At 40.4% G+C, this 21025-nt stretch overlaps 1 protein-coding gene across 12 annotated transcripts in view; it reads left to right on the top strand.

Annotated features, from left to right (window-relative positions):
• The window catches only part of MACF1 (microtubule actin crosslinking factor 1), a 353302-nt gene that overhangs the window by 94265 nt on the left and 238012 nt on the right, over nucleotides 1-21025 (top strand). The window contains exon 1 of one of the 12 annotated variants that reach the window (XM_045981969.1): nucleotides 16612-16883. The exons of 10 other annotated variants lie outside the window; for them this stretch is intronic. In XM_045981969.1, coding sequence (XP_045837925.1) covers nucleotides 16775-16883 — 109 coding nt within the window. In that variant the 5' untranslated portion in view covers nucleotides 16612-16774. Of the gene's footprint in view, nucleotides 1-16611; nucleotides 16884-21025 lie in introns of those variants that run through there. One more of the 12 variants, XM_045981911.1, reaches the window with a different exon arrangement.

Below are 21025 nucleotides of genomic sequence, written 5' to 3'. Positions count from 1 at the left end.
GATTACCTGGTTTCTCACTGTTCCCCACTCTTCTCGGGCACTCAGCAGAAAGATTAAGCTGAAATTTAAATTAGCGGCCATTGATCTGTCCACTCTGCAGTTTTTCAAACTTTTGTTGATATGTTTTGTTCTTTTCTGTGGGCTTGTGCCATTTTGATTCCCTGACTGTCATTTTCCTGAGGTTTCAGAAAGAATGGAGATAACTATGCATGTTAAGTCTGCCACATATAACCTTAAGTTGGCAGAAGTGAATCTTCCCAACTTCTCATTTGTGCTCTTTCTCTCATTTACACAAACCCTATGCTCTAGCATCCCTTGTACTTTTTCATTTCGGTTTTCTTGCTCAGGCCATCTTTCCTCCTTGGAATGTCTGCTCTTCTCATTTCGGACTGTTGACATCCTATGCATTCTTTTAGACCCAGTTTACGTGCCTCATACATGAAAACTTTTTTTTTTTAAATTTTCTAACTAAAAATGACCATTCCATTGACTGAGCTTCTAAATTTCTTGTTCACCAAATTCTTGTGGTCTTGCCACCCATGTGACACAGTCTACTGCCTTATGCTATAATTATTTATACACATACCACTTCCCGAGTTACATTGTAAGGTCTTAAAGGGTATTGCAAGAGTGCTTTGTAATTTGTTGTTGTTGTTGTTATGGGTAACACAGAACCTAGGCAACTAAATATTTCACAGACCCACAGAAGTTTAGTGCTAGAAAAGAATGTAGAGCTCTAGAATGTCAACTCATTTTATGAATGAATAAACAGATCCAGTGTGACTAAATGATCCTACAGTCATATGATAAACTAGGAACAGAAGTGGAGCTGTCACCTCCTTCTCTAGTTCTTGAACTGCTAAACATAGTGGTAAAATCTGATATGTGCTTAATCTTGTTAATAACATATTCTTGTTAATCCAGGGTCAACCAAAGGGTACTTTCTGTTTCACTCATCTTGAACATTGTTATATATGTCTTTTTGGTCTTAGTAATTAGGATATTTTGTCATAGGTAATGTCATAGGTAGGTTCTTTCTTTCTTTCTTCTTCTTCTTCTTCTGATAAATTAGGATCTTTAGTAGTGTAGGTTTAATAAAACACTGAGCTGGGTAATAGTTTTATTCCAAGGCATCGGGGACCTATGGATTATAGGTAAGAGAAAAATGTAAGCAACTGTACTGAAAGTGCCCAGATTTCAAGGACATCTTTAAAAAATCAGTGATATGATGTATTTGAGGTGATTCTTTTTCACTTAACAGTAGAGTGCAAACCCAATTTAGATGAGTCCTAGTTAATTGAAGTTTTGCTCTTTGATAATTCATCAAGGATTATTGCTTCAAAGTAACTTTTGGGGGGGGGGGGCGGCGCCTGGGTGGCTCAGTCGGTTAAGCATCTACCTTTGGCTCGGATCATGATCCCAGGGTACATCAGGCTCCCTGCTCAGCAGAGAGCCTGCTTCTCCTTTTGCCTCTGTCTGCTACTTTGCCTACTTATGCTCTCTCCCTGTCAAATAAATAAATAAAATCTTTAAAGCAATGCCCCCCCCAAAAGAAAAAGTATATTTAAAGAAAAAAAAGATTTTATTTGAGAGAGAGAGAGATAGATGCAGACTCGCACTGAGTAGGAAATCTGGTGTGGGGCTTTATCCCAGGACCCTGGGATCATGACCTGAGCCAAAGGCAGACGCTTAACAAACTGAGCTACCCAGGAGCCCCTGCTTCAAAGTATCTTGAGGGAGCCTGCTTCCCCCTTCTCTCTGCCTGCTACTTTGCCTACTTGTGATCTCTGTCTGTCAAATAAATAAATAAAATCTTTAGGAAAAAACAAAACAAAGTATCTTTAAAGTAAGTTTTTCAAAAATTATCTAGCTCTTGACAGTCATTTCCAAAATGTTTGAGATAAGGTTAAGAGGTTTAGATACTCCAGGAATATTTGTTGGGGAAAGTTGAACTACAACTGTTGTCTGTTTAGTGTTTGTTGAATATTGGATGTGTCAGTCACTAATCAAAAACCCAGTGCATCCTTTTCCTTATTGCCCTCCTTTGGGAACTTCAGGGTACATGGGAAGGTATTTAAGAGACTGCTCCCTTTTTCTGAGATTTGGTTTTCATTAGGTTTTTGCCTTACAAATAAGGCTGATGATTATAGATAGTTTGATGCTGAATCTGGCTTGCAGTCTCCACGGCAAGCTGTTGCTACGCAAGCAGTCTATGGTAGAGAAACCATAACCAACCTGTAGGCTGGTTTGGGCTCTGCCTAGTGCCCATGACTTTTGGTTTTATACAAAATAGAATCTGTTGTCCTCAGATTTGAGAGAGTAAGGATTTATTGTCCTCATCGGTGTTTCAGCTTTCGGCCGTTTCCACATTGCCACCTGGCTGCCGTTAGAGGGAATTCACTATAGTTCTGAATCCCTGCAGAGTGATGAAAGGACCTATCCCTGCCTCCAGGATGGAGCCTGTGTTCTCTTCCCTTAAACTCTTACCCATATTTCCTTTTATGACTTGTTAAGTCAGAGGCAGCTGGGAGGAGGCATTGGGGAAGCATTACTCACTGGGCACACATAGTGGCCCTGACTGCTGGTGGGGAGTCTGTGCTGAGTTGAGAGTGAGTCAGCTCTGGAAATGGAAAAATGTAGGGTAGTGGGGGGGGGCAGGGATTATGTGCCAGTGACTGCTTCTTCACTGCCTGTTCTTTCTTCTATAAGAACTCATCACAAAGCTGTGACTACTGGGGATCCAGTTGGGGCAGCCAGTAAGCCAACCAACTTTGAGGTGATCATGTTTTTGAGGAAGGAGTGAGCCAACTGGACCTGGCATCTCTGCCTTTTATGTCGTGTGTGTGGGTTTGGAGGCAAGCTTGAGCTTGTGTAATGGGAGTTCTATGTGTACAGATTTCACTAGAATAAAAGCAGTCACAGAATCTCTTTGTCTTAGCTATAAAACTCACTCTTCTGGATCTATCTTTGTCCAGTAGGGGTCACTGGGGGTTTAAACTCCAAATTAGAGACCCTGTCACTAATCTTAGTGTGGGCCAATCAGATTCCTTATCTTTTTTTTTTTTAAAGATTTTATTTATTTATTTGACACACAGAGAGGGATCACAAGTAGGCAGAGAGGTAGGCAGAGAGAGAGAGGAGGAAGCAGGCTTCCTGCTGAGCAGAGAGCCCGATGCGGGGCTCGATCCCAGGATCCTGAGACCATGACCTGAGCCGAAGGCAGCGGCTTAACCCGCTGAGCCACCCAGGCGCCCCCAGATACCTTATCTTTATTGTGGCATCTTTGTACATTGTTTTTAATATCAGAGCAGAAATAAGAAATATGAACTTGTATTAAGAATTTTGTGGATCCAGTGACTACTGGATCTAAGAGATTTCCAGGAGTAATCCTAAGTTATAAAGAAATGGATGCCTACAGGGCCACCTGTTAGGAGTAGTCTCTGGTAATATTTGTAGTCAAAGAGTGTAGGGTGAAGCAATTTTTTTATAAAGCCATAACTACTTGAAGATTCCATCATGGAAAGAAACTGAAAAGGTTATGAAATGTTCTTTTAATTTTATTTATGCTAACTCAATCATTTTATTTTTATTTATTTTTTAAAGATTTTATTTATTTGACAGAGAAATCACAAGTAGGCAGAGAGGCAGGCAGAGAGTGAGGGGGAAGCAGGCTCCCTGCTGAGCAGAGAGCCTGATGTGGGGCTCCATCCCAGGACCCTGAGATCATGACCTGAGCCAAAGGCAGAGGCTTAACCCACTGAGCCACCCAGGTGCCCCATTTTTAATCAAGTTTTTAATTTTAATTCCTGTACAAATAGCATGCACTGTCCTGTCAGTTTCAGGAGTACATCAATCATTTTATAGTTTTGTTTGTTTTAAGATTTTATTTATTTATTTGACAGATGGAGATCACAAGTAGGCAGAGAGGCAGGCAGAGAGAGAGAGGAGGAAGCAGCCTCTCCGCCGAGCAGAGAGCCCAATGCGGGGCTCGATCCCAGACTCTGGGATCATGACCTGAGACGAAAGCAGAGGCTTTAACCCACTGAGCCATCCAGGTGCCCCACATCAATCATTTTAAAATGTCTAATTTTGAACATGAAAAATTTGCAAAATTAGAAAAATAAAAAATACAAAAAGAAAAGAAAAAGAAAAAGAATTTTGTGGATCTGTCGAGTATCTGAAGAACAAATTATTCCAGATGCTAGATGAAGCAAGAAACCAAGTCTGAGATGGAATTGGTTTTATAAATAAGACTGAAAGAGACTTTTTTAAAAAAATGAAAAGAGACAGGAGAAGAAAACTGTTTATTAAGCATCTGATGTGTACCTACCTACTGACAACAGCCCTGAGAAATAGGTATATTTATACACATTGTACATTTTAGGAAACTGAAGGTCAGAAATATTAAGTGGTGTTCCTAGGGTCACATAATTAGTACCATAGTGATGGTAGTAGGGGAGATTCTGTCAGGCACGTTCATTTGACTTTGGTCCTTGGACCCTGGTGAGGGTTTGTGAGAGCAGGTTTTAACTAGAAGACAAGCAGGGCCTGGTGATAGATTCTCCTATAAAAGACCAAAATGATTCTTGTGTGTGCATTAGGGTTCAGAGCAGGCTCCGGGGGTCCACAGGGCCAAAGAAGCTGACAAGTCTGTCTTTGTCTTCAGGTGGCAAGTTTTTCTTCTTTACTGTTGAGAGCTACTGCCAGAATCTAGAAAACAGTCTCACAGGGATCTTAAATTAGCTGTGTGCAAAGCTTGGTTTCCATGGATAAATGGTTTAAGTTGGTCTCTCTTACCTACCTCTTATCTTGGCGTGGATTCTTTTTCTGAGTCTTGGATATAACTACCTATTGTATTCTCAGGCCTGGCTGGTTACCTTATTCTTACTATTGAGGGCTTGACCCCTTGTCAACTGCATGCCCATTTTGCCCTCTTGTGTTCCAAGGTGTCTCAGAGAAATTAAAGTGGATCATATGTTTCTTAGCCAAACCACACTAAAAGATGTTTTCCATTGAAACCATTTTTATTTAAAAAAAAAAAAAAGAAAGAAAGAAAATAAAAGGGAAGAAACCATTTTTATTTGGAAAAGCATTTAAAAATTGTGCTTAAGCTGAATAGGAGTCAGATGCTAACTCTCCATCATGAATTCACTTGGAATGAGGGATATTTCTGGACAAAATAATAATCGTTAGCAAAATTCAAGAGCAATTTCCACGGACAGGACTCCTTTTCCTTGAATTGTCTCCATTTATTTACGATACTGGCTACCAGAGTTTCCTGGAAAAAACTTCATAGCAGGGTCTCATTATTGCTTTGTGGGAGGAAATGAGCAGAATCCCAAAGAGAGAGATTATTTATGATAATAATAGAATATTAAGATCGACTAAATATTCTTGTCCTTTTCCTTTTTGAAGCAATGCCATTGAAGCCTAATTTGATTTATTCGTTGGCTTGGTGGCTTAGAGTTGTTAAATACCACATGTTTTACCTTGACTAACCTCTTTGCACTGGCCACTGAAGATGGGTCAATAACCTGCTGAGGCATAAAGTCTCTAGTAGAGTTACAGTAATAACCAAAGCTAACATTAATGAGTTAATGTTTAATGTTTTTTTAAAAAATAGTCAATAGTGAGTGTTTGTGGTATGCCAAATAGTCTGTATATTTTCTCACTTAATCCCCACTGCAGCACCACGAAGAGGTGATTTTATTATCCCCATTTTATAGATGAAGAAACTAAGGATTAAAGAGATTAAGTAATTCCTTCAAAGAAACACAGCTAGAAACTGTGAAGTCAGAATTTGAATCTAGGTTTGGCTAACAGATTGTGTTAAATTTAGAGCCCTGGGCAGAGAGAGGCACTTGGGTTGAGAATGAGTTTCCTGGGGCACCCAGGTGGCTCAGTCAGTTAAGCATCTGCCTTCAGCTCGTGTCATGATCTCAGGGTGCTGGGATTGAGCCCTGAATCCTACTCCCTGCTCAGCGGGGAATCTACTTCTCTCTCTGCTTCTCCTATTCCCCTGCCCCTTGCGCTCGCTCTCTCTCAATTAAATCCTTTTTTTTTTTTTTAAAGATTTTATTTATTTATTTGACAGAGAGGGAACGCAGGCAGGGGAAGTGGGAGAGGGAGAAACAGGCTTCCCAGAGAGCAGGAAGCCAGATGCAGGGCTTGATCCCAGGATCCTGGGATCATGACCAGAGCTGAAGGCAGAGGCTTAACGACCCTTTAATAGATTTTATTTATTTATTTAAGAGAGAGAGTGAGAGAGAGCGTGAGAGAGGAGAAGGTCAGAGGGAGAAGCAGACTTCCTGTGGAGCAGGGAGCCCAATGCGGGACTCCATCCAGGAACTCCGGGATCATGACCTGAGCCAAAGGCAGTCACTTAACCAACTGAGCCACCCAGGTGCCTGTCAAATAAATTCTTTGAAAAATAAAATAAAATGAAATAAAATAAAAAGAGTGAGTTTTCTAGGGGTGCCTAAGTGGCTCAGTTGATTAAGCCTCTGCTTTTGGCTCAGGTCGTGATCCCAGGCACCTGTGATTGAGCCTTGCATCAGGTTTTCTCCTCAGCGGGGAGCCTGCTTCTCCCTCTTCCTCTGCCTGCACTCTGCCTACTTGTGCTATCTCTCTGTCAAATGAATAAATTTTAAAAAATCTTAAAAAAAAAAAAAGAATGAATTTTTTAGGGGAGCCCAGGTGGCTCAGTTAGTTAGTTGGGTGTCTGTCTGCCTTTGGCTCAGGTCATGATCCCAGGGTCCTGGGATTGAGCCCCATGTCCAGCTCCCTGCTCAGCGGGAAGCCTGCTTTTTCCTCTCCCAGTGCACCATGCCCCCTCCACTCTCTCTCTCTTTCTAATAAGTAAAAATAAATTCTTAAAAAAAAGAAGAAAAAAAAAAAGGAATGAGTTTTCTAGGGGCACCTGACTGGCTGAGTCAGTAGAGCATGTGCCTCTTGATCTCGGTCTTGTTAAGTTTCAGCCCTTTGTTGGCTGTAAAGTTTACTTAAAAATAAAAATCTTGGGGCACCTGCATGACTCAGTGGGTTAAGCCACTGCCTTCGGCTCAGGTCGTGATCTCAGGGTCCTGGGATCAAGCCCCGCATCGGGCTCTCTGCTCAGCGGGGAGCCTGCTTCCCTCTCTCTCTCTGCCTGCCTCTCTGCCTACTTGTGATCTCTCTCTGTCAAATAAATAAATAAAATCTTTAAAAAAAAATAAAATAAAAATCTTTATAAATGGTGGGCCACTGCCTTCTGTCCTCCATTAAAAAATTATTTTAAAAAATTTATTTTAAAAGATTTTATCTATTTATTTATTTGAGAGAGAAAGAGAGCACACAGAGGAAATGTGAGAGGGAGAAGCAGACTCCCTGACGAGCGAGAGCGTGATGCGGGCCTTGATCCTGGGAGCCTGAGAGCATGACCTGAGCAACCCAGGTGCCCCTTGAAAAATATATTTATTTATTTATTTATTTGCTTGGGAGAGAGAATGAGCAGGAGGGGCAGAAGAAGAGATAATCTCAAACAGACTCCCCACTGAGTGCAGAGCCTGGTGTAGGGCTCAGTCCCACAACCCAGGTCTCATGACTTCATTTAAGCAAGAGTAGGATGTTCAACCGACTGTCACCCAGGCACCCCGTTCTGTCTTCCATTTAAAAAATAAAATAAAAAATAAGTTTTCTAGGTGCTATCACAGAACAGCACCCATTTTACTCTCCATTTTTACTCGTTTCCTTTACTTTCCTTTTTTTCTCCCTCTCTCTCTTTTTAAAAGATTTTATTTATTTATTTGACAGAGAGAGAGCACAGCAGGGGGAGCAGCAGGCAGAAGGAGAGAGAGAAGCAGGCTCACCAAGCAGGGAGCCTGATGTGGGGCTCGATCCCAGGACCCTGGGATCATGACCTGAGCCAAAGGCAGATGCTTAACGACTGAGCCACTCAGGCACCCTTTTCTTTTCATTTTTAAGGGTAAGCACCTAAATTGCTAAGCTGGACAAGAATGCCACCCAGAGTTCGGATGTTGAGCAGAATCCATGTCTGGAGCGATTTCTAGAAATGGAATTTCTGAATCAGTAAATTTCTTGCCAGCTTTAAAAAAAGCAAAACTTACACTGTGTTCTTGGGGTCACTTTTTCCCTTAAACTCCCGGGTGGATTTGGAATTCCACTGTTAAAAGTGGTTCACCTCCTTTGTTAGTAGGTGATATCTGCTGGGCCTATCTAGAGTAGCATATTAGGTTATTCTTGCCATAAGACGAGTATTTTTCCAGGCATTTGCTCTCTGTTGTATGTTTTTGCAGTCAAAATAGATGCATTCCCAAGAAATGCTTAAATTTTGTGAATCTTCATGGTTTACTGGACCTTGTTTAGCTGTTCCAGTGTGTTCCACCCTTATACCTCTGGCTCTCACGGTGCTCTTCTGACACTCTTGTTCACTAATTAATTAATTCACTCATTACACAAGAAGTTGTTTATTTATTTTTTTTAAAAGATTTTATTTATTTATTTGAGAGAGACAATGAGAGAGAGAGAGAGCACGAGAGAGGGTAGGGTCATAGGAAGAAGCAGACTCACCGCCAAGCAGGGAGCCCTATGTGGGACTCCAGGGACTCCAGGATCATGACCTGAGCTGAAAGCAGTCGCCCAACCAACCGAGCCACCCAGGCTCCCTAGAAATAGTTGTTTAGTGATGAGATTTCTTATAAGAGAGAATTCATCTAGCTTCAAAAACTTTAGTGATAGAGTAAAAATTAAACACACATATAAAGTATAATATAATCTCAGGAGAGGGAGAAGTTTACTTCTGACTGGGATGGAGGGAGTCACCAGGGAAAATTCTGTAGAAGTATTGTCTTACAAGCTGGTCCATACAAATGGGATTTTGACTTGTGGAAATGGGAAGGAAATGCATTCCAGAGTAAATGAGGAAAATGTTGTGAAGCCAGAGAGTTTTGGATTTAATTTACTGACAGTGGGGAATTAAAAGTTTTAGAATGAAATTACCAATGAACATTCATTGAGCATTAAGATGTACTGGTCATTTATTTATGGTAACTTTATTTATTTATGGTGTCAGGGAATGCAGACAGAATTGGCAAGTTGGAGACTTGAGATTAGGAAAATTGGGTGAATTATCAATTTATTAAGGTTTTGTACAGTCTGAGCAATATTCAGAGGTCTTTGTGGTCAGATGTGGTTTGTATGCTGTTTCTCCAAATAATAATAGTAGCCAGTAATTATCGAGCACATACTGTATGCCAGGCACTATCTAAGCACCTTAAATGCATTTAGTTGATCCTCGCTACGGCTCTTTGAGACCCATACTGTAAGTATCATCATTTTACAGATGAGGAAATTGAGACTCTATGAGATTAATTAAATTATTTGCCCAGAGTTGCTGATGTGATGTATATAGTGGAGCCTGGATTTGAGCTTAGGCAGTGTGGCTTCAGACTGAGCCTGTAGTTACCATGCTACTGTAATGCTCATGTCATCTAGGTTACTGAACAAGAAATTTGGGAGAAAGAATTTTCTAACAGTATTTTTTTCAGTGACACTTGGGTATGTAGAATATTATGTAGATACTCTGGGCCTTTGCATGTTGATTGTTGTCACAGTGCTGCATTGCTCTATATTAGAGTCAGGAGCCACAGTGTCTCCTCATTAGCTCTTGTGAAGCACAGATCCTCTGTCTATCTGTAGGTAGATAGATACCTACTGGACTTATGGGAAGAGACATGACCAGAGTTCAGGACCAGGTTTTGATTCCCAGAAGCCTTGGGTTTCCAATGCTATCAGCCATATGCTAGTCTCTACCAATTTTTTTTTTTTTTTTTTTTAAAGAAAGAGAGCACTTGAGCATGTGTGCCTGTGAGTAGGGAGGCAGGGCAGAGGGAGAGAGAGAATCTTTTTTTTTTCATATAAGATTTCATTTATTTATTCATTTGAGAGAGTGAGAGAGAGAGAACACAAGTTGGGGGGCGCGGGTGCAAAGGGAGAGGGAGAAGGAGACTCCCCGCTGAGCAGGGAGCCTGACGAACTGGGCTCGATCCTGTGACTCCAGGATCATGACCTGAGTGGAAGGCAGTCACTTAACTAACTGAGCCACCCAGGTCCCCAGAGAGAAAGAGAGAATCTTAAGCAGGCTCCAAGACCCTGAGATCATGACCTGAACTGAAACCAAGAGTCAGATGCCTAACAGACTGAGCCACTCAGGAACCCCTAGTCTCTACCAAATTTTTAATATCAGATATATTTGTTGTTTGAAAAAAGTCTCATCTTTGTAAGCATGATTTTTCCAGATGTCAGTCTTTTAGATGGGTCCTAAATTTTTAGTTCCATCTGCTCAAGTTAAGCTTGTGGATGTCAGTTGTTTTGAGACCAGGTCTAACTCTGTGGCACTGTGAGTGACAGTTGCAGCAGCCCTTCTCATGGACTTCCTTTCATCTCACTCACAGACACGAAAGTGATTCTGGGGTGTTGCCTTGTTTTGAGATTTCTTGTGGGTAACGGTTGTGGGTGATCATCCTCAATTCTTGTGAGTGAAGTAATCCTAGAGAGAAGCAGGTCTAAAATCTTTCATGAAGTTTACAGTTTTGCTGTTACAGGGCTTCTTTGGTGGTTTGGGGCCCTGCCCATTGACTATACGGAAGGGATATCCTGGGGGGTGCTAAATATGACTTTAAATGGCCCATTCTTTATATAATAAATGAACTCTAAAAAAACCCCAGTCACTCCCTCCTTCTAGCCTCTAACCACTTCCTATTAATGACAGCACACAGATCCATCTTAGTTTTGCTAAGTGAAAAATTTATTTTATTTTCACAAAAGCAGTCCTCCTCCTCTTCTTTCTTCCTTCAGACAAACATAACATATACACAAAGGCTGGAAACAGATTTTTACCTGTCATATGTAGAAAAATGGTGTGTCCAAGGTATAGCATGCCATCTTATGAGGAGCAAATGACTTTGGGTACCTTTCATTTTCTTCTCTAATAATAACAGTAGGTTCAGAATGTGTCTTGACATTTGAGTGCTTTGGATTTTTTTCTTCAGATTTCCTAGGTATTTTTGAGTGGCACAAGCATGATACATAATTTTCTGATTAAGACAGTTTTGCAATGGCTTCTGGTAGTAGAATAAGGCAGAGACATGGCTTTCACTTTGGGAAATGAAAATATGGTGAAGATATTTATAAGATTGCAAAAAGAAAATTGTACAATGGTTAATACAGACAGCACCAGCACTGTGATGTTTGAGTCAAAGTTGAGATTCTTTCCTTGGAGCTGGGTAGGGCTGTGTACAGACTGTCTTGTAAAGAGGAAGTATTCCAAACATATAAATATTTAAATTGTTTAACTGCAAGTTATTGTACTTAGTTTGCCAGAACATTTTAGCAAAGGGAGACAGTGTGAGAAAATATATTGATTTAAAGTCAGACAAATAAAAGTTCAGATGTTAGTTCATCCTCTTACTTTGTGACTTTGGACAAAATAACTTGAATTTTCTGAGCCTCAAGGTCTTTTTAAAAAGTTATTTTTTATTTATAATCTAAAAAAATTTGAGTACAGGTGATACAATGTTATGAGCCCCAAGTTCTTGCTTTATAAAATATCCCCATTTATAATATTAATAATACATAATATATTAACTAATCCTAATAATATTATCAGGATTAAATGAAGTAACAGATGTGAAGGTGCTTTCTAGTAGCCACTCAATAAATGTGTATTGTAGTATTGGTATAGTATATTATATTATAATAAATGCCCTTCCAAGCAAGTCTTTGGCTGTCACAGCTCAAGGCTTCTCCATAGTAAGGGGTGTGTCATCATCATCTTTGTGTCCACTGTGTTTAGCATGATGCTCTGTGTTTTTAAATTGAATGAATGAAATGTTCTGTTTCAGAAGAGAGCCCTGCTCCAAAGGGACCTCCAGCTTAGTCTACCCTGGATATACTATCCGGTTTCCTTCTGTTGCACTTATTCCTTTAAGCAAATGCTGATACATTTCACATGTCAAGAAAAGTTCTCTTGACCCTACATCTCTCTCTTTGCTTTTGTTTTATAGCAAAATTCCTTGAGTAGTTTTTACTTTGTTGTCACTAATTCTCTTCTCCCAGTCTCTCTTTTTTACATTTAACTTTTAAAAATTATAAAAACTGAAATATAGTTGACACATTATATTAGTTTCAGGTGGAGAACATAATAATTCTATATTTGCATGTATTGTGAAATTATTACTGCAGTGAAGTCTGGTTAACATTTGTTACCTTATATAGTTACCAAAAGATTTTTTTTTCTTTCTTTCTTGTGATGAGCACATTTAAGATATACTCTCTTAACAACTTTCACTTACCCATTTTAAATTTTTAACTGTAGTCACCATGCTGTTCATCATATCCCTATAAATCCCATTCCTCTTGAATCACAACCAGCCAGCCTTTTCTGGCATCAAAACTGCCCTTATTAAAGTCACCAGCAACGGGGCGCCTGGGTGGCTCAGTGGGTTAAAGCCTCTGCCTTCGGCTCAGGTCATGATCCCAGGGTCCTGGGATCGAGCCCCACATCGGGCTCTCTGCTCCGCGGGGAGCCTGCTTCCTCCTCTCTCTGCCTGCCTCTCTGCCTAGTTGTGATTTCTCTCTGTCAAATAAATAAAAATATTTAAAGTCACCAGCAACCTCCACATTGCTAAATTCAGTGGTCCATTCTCAATTCTCATCATGACATCTGAAGAGCTTTGGCATGGTTAATTACTACTTTTTTTTTTTTTCTTAAGATTTTATTTTAAAGTATCCTATATATCCTACATGGGGCTCGAACCCACAACCCTGAGCCCAAGAGTCACATGCTTCACCAACTGAACCAGCCAGGCACCCCTAATTATCACTTCTTAAAACACTTCCTTCCCCTGGCTTCTGGGGCATCATGCTCTTTTGGTTTTTGTAATCCATTGGCTTTTCTTTTGGTGGTTCTTCTTCTTCCCCATATAATGTTGTAGGGTTTCCAGCACTTAGTCCATGCACTTGGTCTCTTCTCTCTGTTCACTCCCTAGGTGATCTCATCCAATTTCCTGGCTTTGAAACTCATCCTGGATCTCTCCCGGAACTCTAGATTCGTATATTCAGTTGCATTTTCAGAGTTCCACTGGTATATCAACTAGGTGCTTCAAACCTACTGCATCCAAAAGAGAATTCCTGCCTGTACCCCCCTCTCCCAAGAACGAACAACTACAACCACCAGTGAGTCCCAAACCCTCTGTGTCTCTGGCAGTCTTTCCCATCTCAGGAAGTAGCAGTTCTGTTCATTCAGTTTCTCAGGCCAAAACTCTTGGAGCCATGACTCTATCCTTTCTGTGCTCACCTCTCATCCAGTCTATGAGCAAATCCTGATGACTCTTTCTTTATAATTTATCCAGAATATGACCACATCTCACCAGCTCTAACACCACACTCTGGTCCCAGCTATTGTTTTTCAGCCACCAGTTTTCACTTGGCTTATTGGAATGGCATTTTAACTAGTGGCCCAGCTCCCATCCTTGCCTAGTTTGTTCTCAATATAGCAGCAAGGGTGATTCTTTTAAGATCCTAAGTTAAATCATGTCATTCTCTCACACAAAACTTTCCTACTTCCCTTAGAATAAAAGCCAAAGTCTCTATAAGTGGTTTATATAGCTATAAGTGGTCTGATAATCTCTCTTGCTTCATCTCTTGACATTCTCCCCTTCTCTCTGTGAACTCCAACCAACAGAGTTTTCTCCATGTTCCCTGAGCACAACACACCTACTTCTGCCTCAGGATTTTTGCACTTGCTTCTTAAAAAGTTTGGTTCATTTTTTCTCTAGATAGCCATATGGTTTGTTAGCTCATATTCTTTAGATCTCTGCTTAAATACCATCTTATTAGAGATGGTTTCCCTTAACATCTTATACATGAAACTGGAAACTTGACCCCTTCTCTTCTTCATCTCCTTTAGTATTCTCCATTGTATTTGTGTGACAAACTATGTATTTGCTTGTTTGTATTTATTTTCCGTCTTCTCCTACTGGTATATAAGTGTGAGAGCAAGGTCTTTGTTTTGTTCACTACTGTGTTCCCAGTGTCTAGAACAGTGCCTGGAACATGGTAAACAATAAATATTTGATGAATGAGGTATAGGTAAGCACAAAATTATAGATGATCTGGATGCCATATTAAAATATTCATATTGTCTTTGTTCCCCTCAAGGGCCCTTTATCATCTTTTTGGTTAGTAGATTATTTGTATCTAAAACACTTCCCTTTTATTTATTTATTTTTTAAGATGTAACTTTGAAAAAAAAATAAGTTTGGGCTGCCTGGGTGGTTCAGTTGGTTAAGTGTCTGACTCTTGTTTTCAGCTCAGCTCACGATCTCAGGGTTGTGAGATCAAGCCCTGCATTGTGCTCTGCGCTTGGCTTTGAGCCCCTGCTTAAGACTCCTTCTCTCAGGGCGCCTGGGTGGCTCAGTGGGTTAGAACCTCTGCCTTCGGCTCAGGTCATGATCCCAGAGTCCTGGGATCGAACCCTACATCGGGCTCTCTGCTCAGCAGGGAGCCTGCTTCCTCCTCTCTCTCTGCCTGTCTCTCTGCCTGTCTCTCTGCCTACTTGTGATCTCTGTCTGTCAAATAAATAAATAAAAATAAATAAATAAATAAAAGACTCTTTCTCTCTCTGCCCCTCCCCCTTCTAAAAAATAAATAAAATAAAGGTAACTTTACAGGTATTAAGGCAATTTGCATTTTTAAAGCTTATTTGTGAGAGAATATAGCATATTTACATACCATAGTGTAAAAGGCACCTTAGGAATAAATAAGGAGCTAGTTTGTTAGCAAGAGAAGCTATAACTCTTCCCTGAGTGAAAGTTGTCACAGAGGGTGTTAGATGTGCTCCTGGCTGTTGGGTTATGTTGTATGTCCACACTTTATTTTAGAAAATATCTCTTCAGAGAAAAGTGGATGAAAAGAGGAGCGGTGGTACTGTGAGGCCTTTGCATATTCAACTTAGGTTGTGTGAACTTCTTTCCAGTCTTTCCGTGCATTACGTTTGCTGAAGTATATATAAATTGTGTACAACAAAACTCACCCTTTTGGGCGTACAATCCAGTGAGTTTTGACACATGTATACAGTCATGGAACCATCGCCACAAAAGTTCCCTTATGTTTTTTTGTAGCCACTTCCTTTCCTCACCCCCAGGCCTTGAACCACTTACCTGATTTCCATCCCTGTAGTTTTGCTTTTCCATAATGTCATATGGATGGAACCATACAGTATGTAGCCTTTTGTGTTTGGCTTCTCTCATGTAGTATAATGCTTTTGAGATCCATCCATGCTGTTGTATCAGTAGTCTGTTCCTTTTTTATTGCTGTGTTATAGTCCACTGTATGGATGCACTAGGATTTATTAGTCCACCAGTCAATGGCCTTTTGGCTTTTCCAGATTTTCATTATTTTGAATACAGCTACTAATATCTTTCACATACAGATCTTTGTGTGGACACATGTTTTCACTTTTCTTGGGTAAATCCTAGGGGTGCTACTGCTTGGTTGTTTGATATGTGTATGCTTAACTCTATAAGAAATTGCCAAACTAGGGGCGCCTGGGTGGCTCCGTGGGTTAAAGCCTCTGCCTTCGTCTCAGGTCATGATCTCTGCTCAGCAGGGAGCCTGCTTCCTCCTCTCTCTCTCTGCCTGCCTCTCTGCCTACTTGTGATCTCTCTCTGTGTGTGAAATAAATTTTAAAAAATCTTAAAAAAAAAAAAAGGAAATTGCCAAACTAGAGGGGTTGTGCTAATTTACACCCCCACCAGCCGTGTATGAGAGTTCTACTTGCTTCATGTCCTTGCCAAGACTTGATATTGTCGATCTTTTTAATTTTAGTCATTCTAGTAGGTACGTAGTGGTAAAGTGTTTTCAGTTGCTGCTACAGCCTCCATATCAAGTTTTCATTCGTAAGCAAGCCTTTGTTTTGTTGGAAGGCATTGTTTTCTGCTGTCATTGAGCATCCCCATAGCCCCTTGGGCAGCTAATGGTGGATTTTCCAGCTCTGGAAACACACTGGTTTTTTGTCCTCCTTGTTCATCTTCATCATGCTGTGTGTCAGATCTATCTCATGGAGCTTGTTGTGTATGTGATCCTCTCCATAATGATCTTTGGGTCCCTCGCCTCCACCTCCTAGGCGATGGGTGTGGAAGGGTTGCCCTCCGGCTGGCCAGGGACTCATGGATACTTAAAATACATCCTTGTGTACTTTGCCTCCTCCGCACAAGTGATTCCCTAGTAATTCTGTGACTTTTTTCTTTTGGCTCCATCCTGAAGTCTGGTATTCCAGCCGGGCTGGGAATGGAAAGTTAAGAGCATGACGTCCTCTGACACCCTCCCTTCTTGTACAGGGGTCTGAGGTTTGTTTGTTTAAGCTGAACAGAAGATGCCAAAGATAGAATTTGAGTCAGCTCAGCACTAGCTTAGACGCTCTTTTTCACTCTCCTGGTTCCTCCTTCCCTTTCCCCTCCCCCTCTGGCCAGTTGTTTCCTGGGCTTTGTCTGAGATACACTGTACAGTTTTAGCCCCATCTAGTACTGCCTGCTGAAAGACAGCGACGAGATGGAGGAGAAGCCGCCAGGAAGTTACTGACAACTATGTGCTGTGGGCCGCTGCCTCTGTGCTGATAGTTTGGGACAGCAGTAACCTCAGGAGAAAGGCATTCAGAGGCCTGCTGAGCTGTGGGCTTGTGGCTAAACTCAGGGAAGGAGGAAGGACGGGCCTGGAAATGCCTCTCTTAGATTCATCTTATTTGCCATCAACCATCTTTATTTTGACCCATGTTCTTGGAATTGCGGGCGTTCTCTACTGGAAGAGATGTGCCAGAGGCAGAGCAGGTAACTTTCGGGAGGGGAGTTATTCTTTAAATCGGCTTTAAATGGGGCTTTTTGAGGGTGGGGTAAATGACAGAGGGCTTCCTAGTTGCTGTCCTTAAAGGGCCAGTACCTCTTTTCAACTGGGGTGCTGTCAGATCTTCGTGTGTATGTGATGAGGAAACTGGGCTGCCCTCGGACCAGTGGGAGACCCGAACTCTTCCCCACTGTCTGTGGCTCTCTGCTAGAGGGTGCTGGTTTGATGAGGTGATGTCTGGGCTCCAAGCTGAGGGAAGTGGCAACTGTGCTGACTTGGGTCCTTGCTCTGAGAATCAAGCTCTTCCTTTCCCTACTTTCTCACAATCTCAAAGTGGCTTCTGGATCTTTGTTTTTAACCAAAAGCATCCAGTAATTCTAACACCCTTCTCTAGGTAGAGATATGAGAAAACCCGTGGGATTAGAGAAGTTTCTGGATTTGGTGTATTTTTGGGTGAGAAAAGTCAGAGGAAGAAAAGCTAGAGAGAGGAAGGGGTAAGTGGTATTCTTGCCAAGGTGCCTCTGTTCTCTTCAATAGCATTAAAATGGTTCTTTTCCCCTCAGGCAGTCATATAGTTTACTTGTTTATGTAAGTCATCCTGTTCAATGTGAGGAAGTTAACTGTTCCAGTCTCCAGGGAGTCAGCCCCTGATACTTAAAAAAAAAAAAAAAAAAAGAAAAGAAAGAAAGAAAAAAGATGCTAGCAGACCCCTCTTTCTTCTCCTGTTTGCTATTAGTTACATTATATTCCTTTGAGTTCTAAAAGCCCAGTGCAGGAATCAGCCTCACGTTTAGCTGATTCTAAATCTCCATGGTTGAGGATTAATAAAGTCTAACTTTTTCTGGAGTCCACCCTTGCTTGGATCTCGGTGCCTTCAGTACTGTCCTTGTGATCCCACTGCTACCTTTAAGCCAACGTATTAAGATACTTGTTCATTTGTATCTAAAAGTTATGATGCAGACACGATGACTTATCACTTTACTTTCTATTAAAAGTTCATGAATGCTTGACAGAATTAGTATTAGAATTAGAATCAGTCATTCCCCAGTGTCCTTTCCAGTAAGTCCCAGAAAAGCTTTTGACTAAACATTCAGATCCCAGCATGTGTCTATATCAGCAAAAACAGATATTTAGAAATATATTTGCTTGTGTGGTGGTATGTTTAAAGAGGTAGCCCAAAGTGACTTTCCTGAAATGTAAAGCCTGTATTGGAACTTAGAAAGGAATAGGCAGGCATGAAGTATTTGGCCATATATACTATTTCATAGGCAATGAGAAAGTAATTACCATCCAGGAGGAGGCTGCTCCTTTCCTTTCCTTGTGCACTGTGGTAATGACATTTCTAAACCGCTAATTGATTAATATTTTAAAAGTTTATCTTCAGTATAGGATTTTCTATGATACTTAGAAATCGGAGCCATATCTTTTAAGTGTTTTCTTTTTTATGCTTTAGAAAATGAATTTCATAAATAGCCATAAAATGCATTGAAATAAAGAAAAATAAATTGTAAAAGCTTTTTGTTTCTGTGAAATAACTTTGGTTCTAGTCTCTAATAATTAATTGGGAACGTACTGTATTCACTTTATCTGTCAAATTGGATTAGGGGTTTTGTAATTGGAGATTATGGATACCAAAACTTCTGTAGAAGTGCTTAAGAGATTCTGTACCCATTTATTTTAATTTCAATTTTGAGATGTATTTTATCTATTTAAAATGTATTTAAAAGGGACATCTATGCTTTCATGTACTACCTGCTAGTTGGACATCATCAGAATAAAGTTTCTCCACCATCTCTAAGTATATATTTAAACTGCTTATAAATGCACATTTTACTAAAAAAAATGAAGTTTGTATCTTTTCATCTGGTCTTTTTTTTTTTTTTTTTTAATTGGGAGTGTTTCCCTATTGCAGGACATACTGCAGAACATAGGTCCTGTTCCTAATAAACTCTAGGCAAGGCTCAGTTGTATGGGCTCAGGTGCTTAGTCCTGAGTGGGTAACACATTGCCAGGTGATGACACTGTAATGTTGGCTGAGTGTGTACTAAAAGGTCTTGTGCTTCTTGTAGCATATTTTTAGTCATATTTACATATTATAAAGGGTGTACACAATTTTAGATATCCAAGGTATTTGACTTTGAAATATATTTCTGCTATTCTTTCAGGCTCTTGTATCAATTTTTTTGAATAATATCCTGAGATTACTAGGCACACTGTGAAACTATTACTGTTTGTTGCTATTCATATGAACCAGTTTTTTAAAAAGGGTTCACTGTGTTAACGTGAAACATAGAAATAGACTGGATGCTGAGGCTGATATAACTGTAATTAATTAATCTCTAATTTTAATAAAAATTACTTGACTGGTTATATCATTTAGCTTTAAAATAAGTGACATAAATTTGAACCCATAAAATTGATGTATACTATTAAACACTGCTTTTATTTATTTTTTAAGATTTTATTTATTTATCTGATGACAGATCATAAGAAGGCAGAGAGGCAGGCAGAGAGAGAGAGGGGGAGATGAGTAGAGAGCCTGACACAGGGCTCACAGGGCTCGATCCCAGAACGCTAAGATCATGACCTGAGCCGAAGGCAGAGGCTTAACCCACTGAGCTACCCAGGTGCCCTTTTATTTTTTTTCTTAAACAATGTTTTTGTATGTTCTGTAAGTTGAGATGCATATAAGATTTGTTTGAAAAAGTGATTATAGAACATAGAATCTTTGGACTCTTCTTTCTGTTGGTGACTGGGGAATTCTTTTTTAGGTTGGAAGTTGTCTCTTTGTAACATAGGCACATTAGTCCAAATTCTGCCTGGGAAAGATCAAGTCTACTTTCTCTTCTAGGTATCAGGCTTGCTTAGGTTTGAAGGCTGTCTTTGCCAGTGGACACTTCCCTTTCCATTGACTATATAAGATTTGCTAACTTATTATTCTAGTATTCCTTTGAATAGTTAAATGGATTGTTTTTGCTTGGAAAATTTGGAGGCTAGGTGTACATGTGGAGAGGTGAAGAAGAGTACAGCAGAAACATGGGAAGGAATCATTGATCACTATTACTTTATTTTCCTTATTTGTTTTTTGTTGTTGTTGTTTGTTTGTTTTTTCTGGGTGTTATGGGTCCACTGATAAGCTCTGGTTGTGGCTTTTACAACCGTATTCCCAAGTCACCATATCTTCAATGGATGTAAACAAGATACAGGAAGACACAGACCGTTTGTATTGAAATCATATAATACCTGTAAGACAACTTTGCGTTCAGTTAGTATTTAGATTTTTTTTTAAGATTTTATTTATTTATTTGACAGAGAGATCACTAGTAGGCAGAGACAGGTGGAAACAGGCTCCTTGCTGAGCAGAGAGCCTGATGTGGGGCTCGATCCCAGGACCCTGAGATCATAACCTGAGCTGAAGGCAGGGGCTTAACCCACTGAGCCACTCAGGTGCCCCAGTATTTAGATTTTTAAATAGTTTTCAATATACCATGTCCACTCTTATATTTACATATATTATCTCATTATTCCCAAAACTTCCCACTGTTTTAGTTTGTATCCTCATTATTTTTCTCTAGGGCTGTTGAAATAATCTATTTCCCACATACTCTTCCCCACCCCCACCTGTGTTCTAACTGTTGCCAGAGTTACTTTCTAAAATAGCTGTCTGTATCACTCTCCTGTGTAAAATCCATCCATGCTTCCTCTCTGCTTTTAGAAGAAAATTCAAACTTTTCAGCATGACATGAAAGTGTTTTTATGGGGCGCCCTGGCTAACTCTGTGGGTAGAGCATGTAACTCTTGATCTCAGGGTCATGAGTTTGAGCCCCATGTTGGGTGTAGAGATTACTTAAAAAAAAAAAAAAAAAAAGGAGGAGTCAAGATGGCGGAGAAGTAGCAGGCTGAGACTCCATCAGGTAGCAGGAGATCAGCTCAGTAGCTTATCTAAATATTGCAAACACCTACAAATCCAACGGGAGATCAAAGAGAAGAAGAACAGCAATTCTAGAAACAGAAAATCAACCACTTTCTGAAAGGTAGGACTGGCGGAGAAGTGAATCTAAAACATCAGGAAGATAGACCGCGGGGAGGGGCCGGCCGGCTGCCGGCAAGCGGCGGAGCAACGGAGCAC

Source organism: Meles meles, chromosome 1 (assembly GCF_922984935.1).
Source record: "Meles meles chromosome 1, mMelMel3.1 paternal haplotype, whole genome shotgun sequence".
In the NCBI taxonomy this organism is placed as follows: Eukaryota; Metazoa; Chordata; class Mammalia; order Carnivora; family Mustelidae; genus Meles; species Meles meles.
This window is presented reverse-complemented; position numbering and strand designations above follow the sequence as displayed.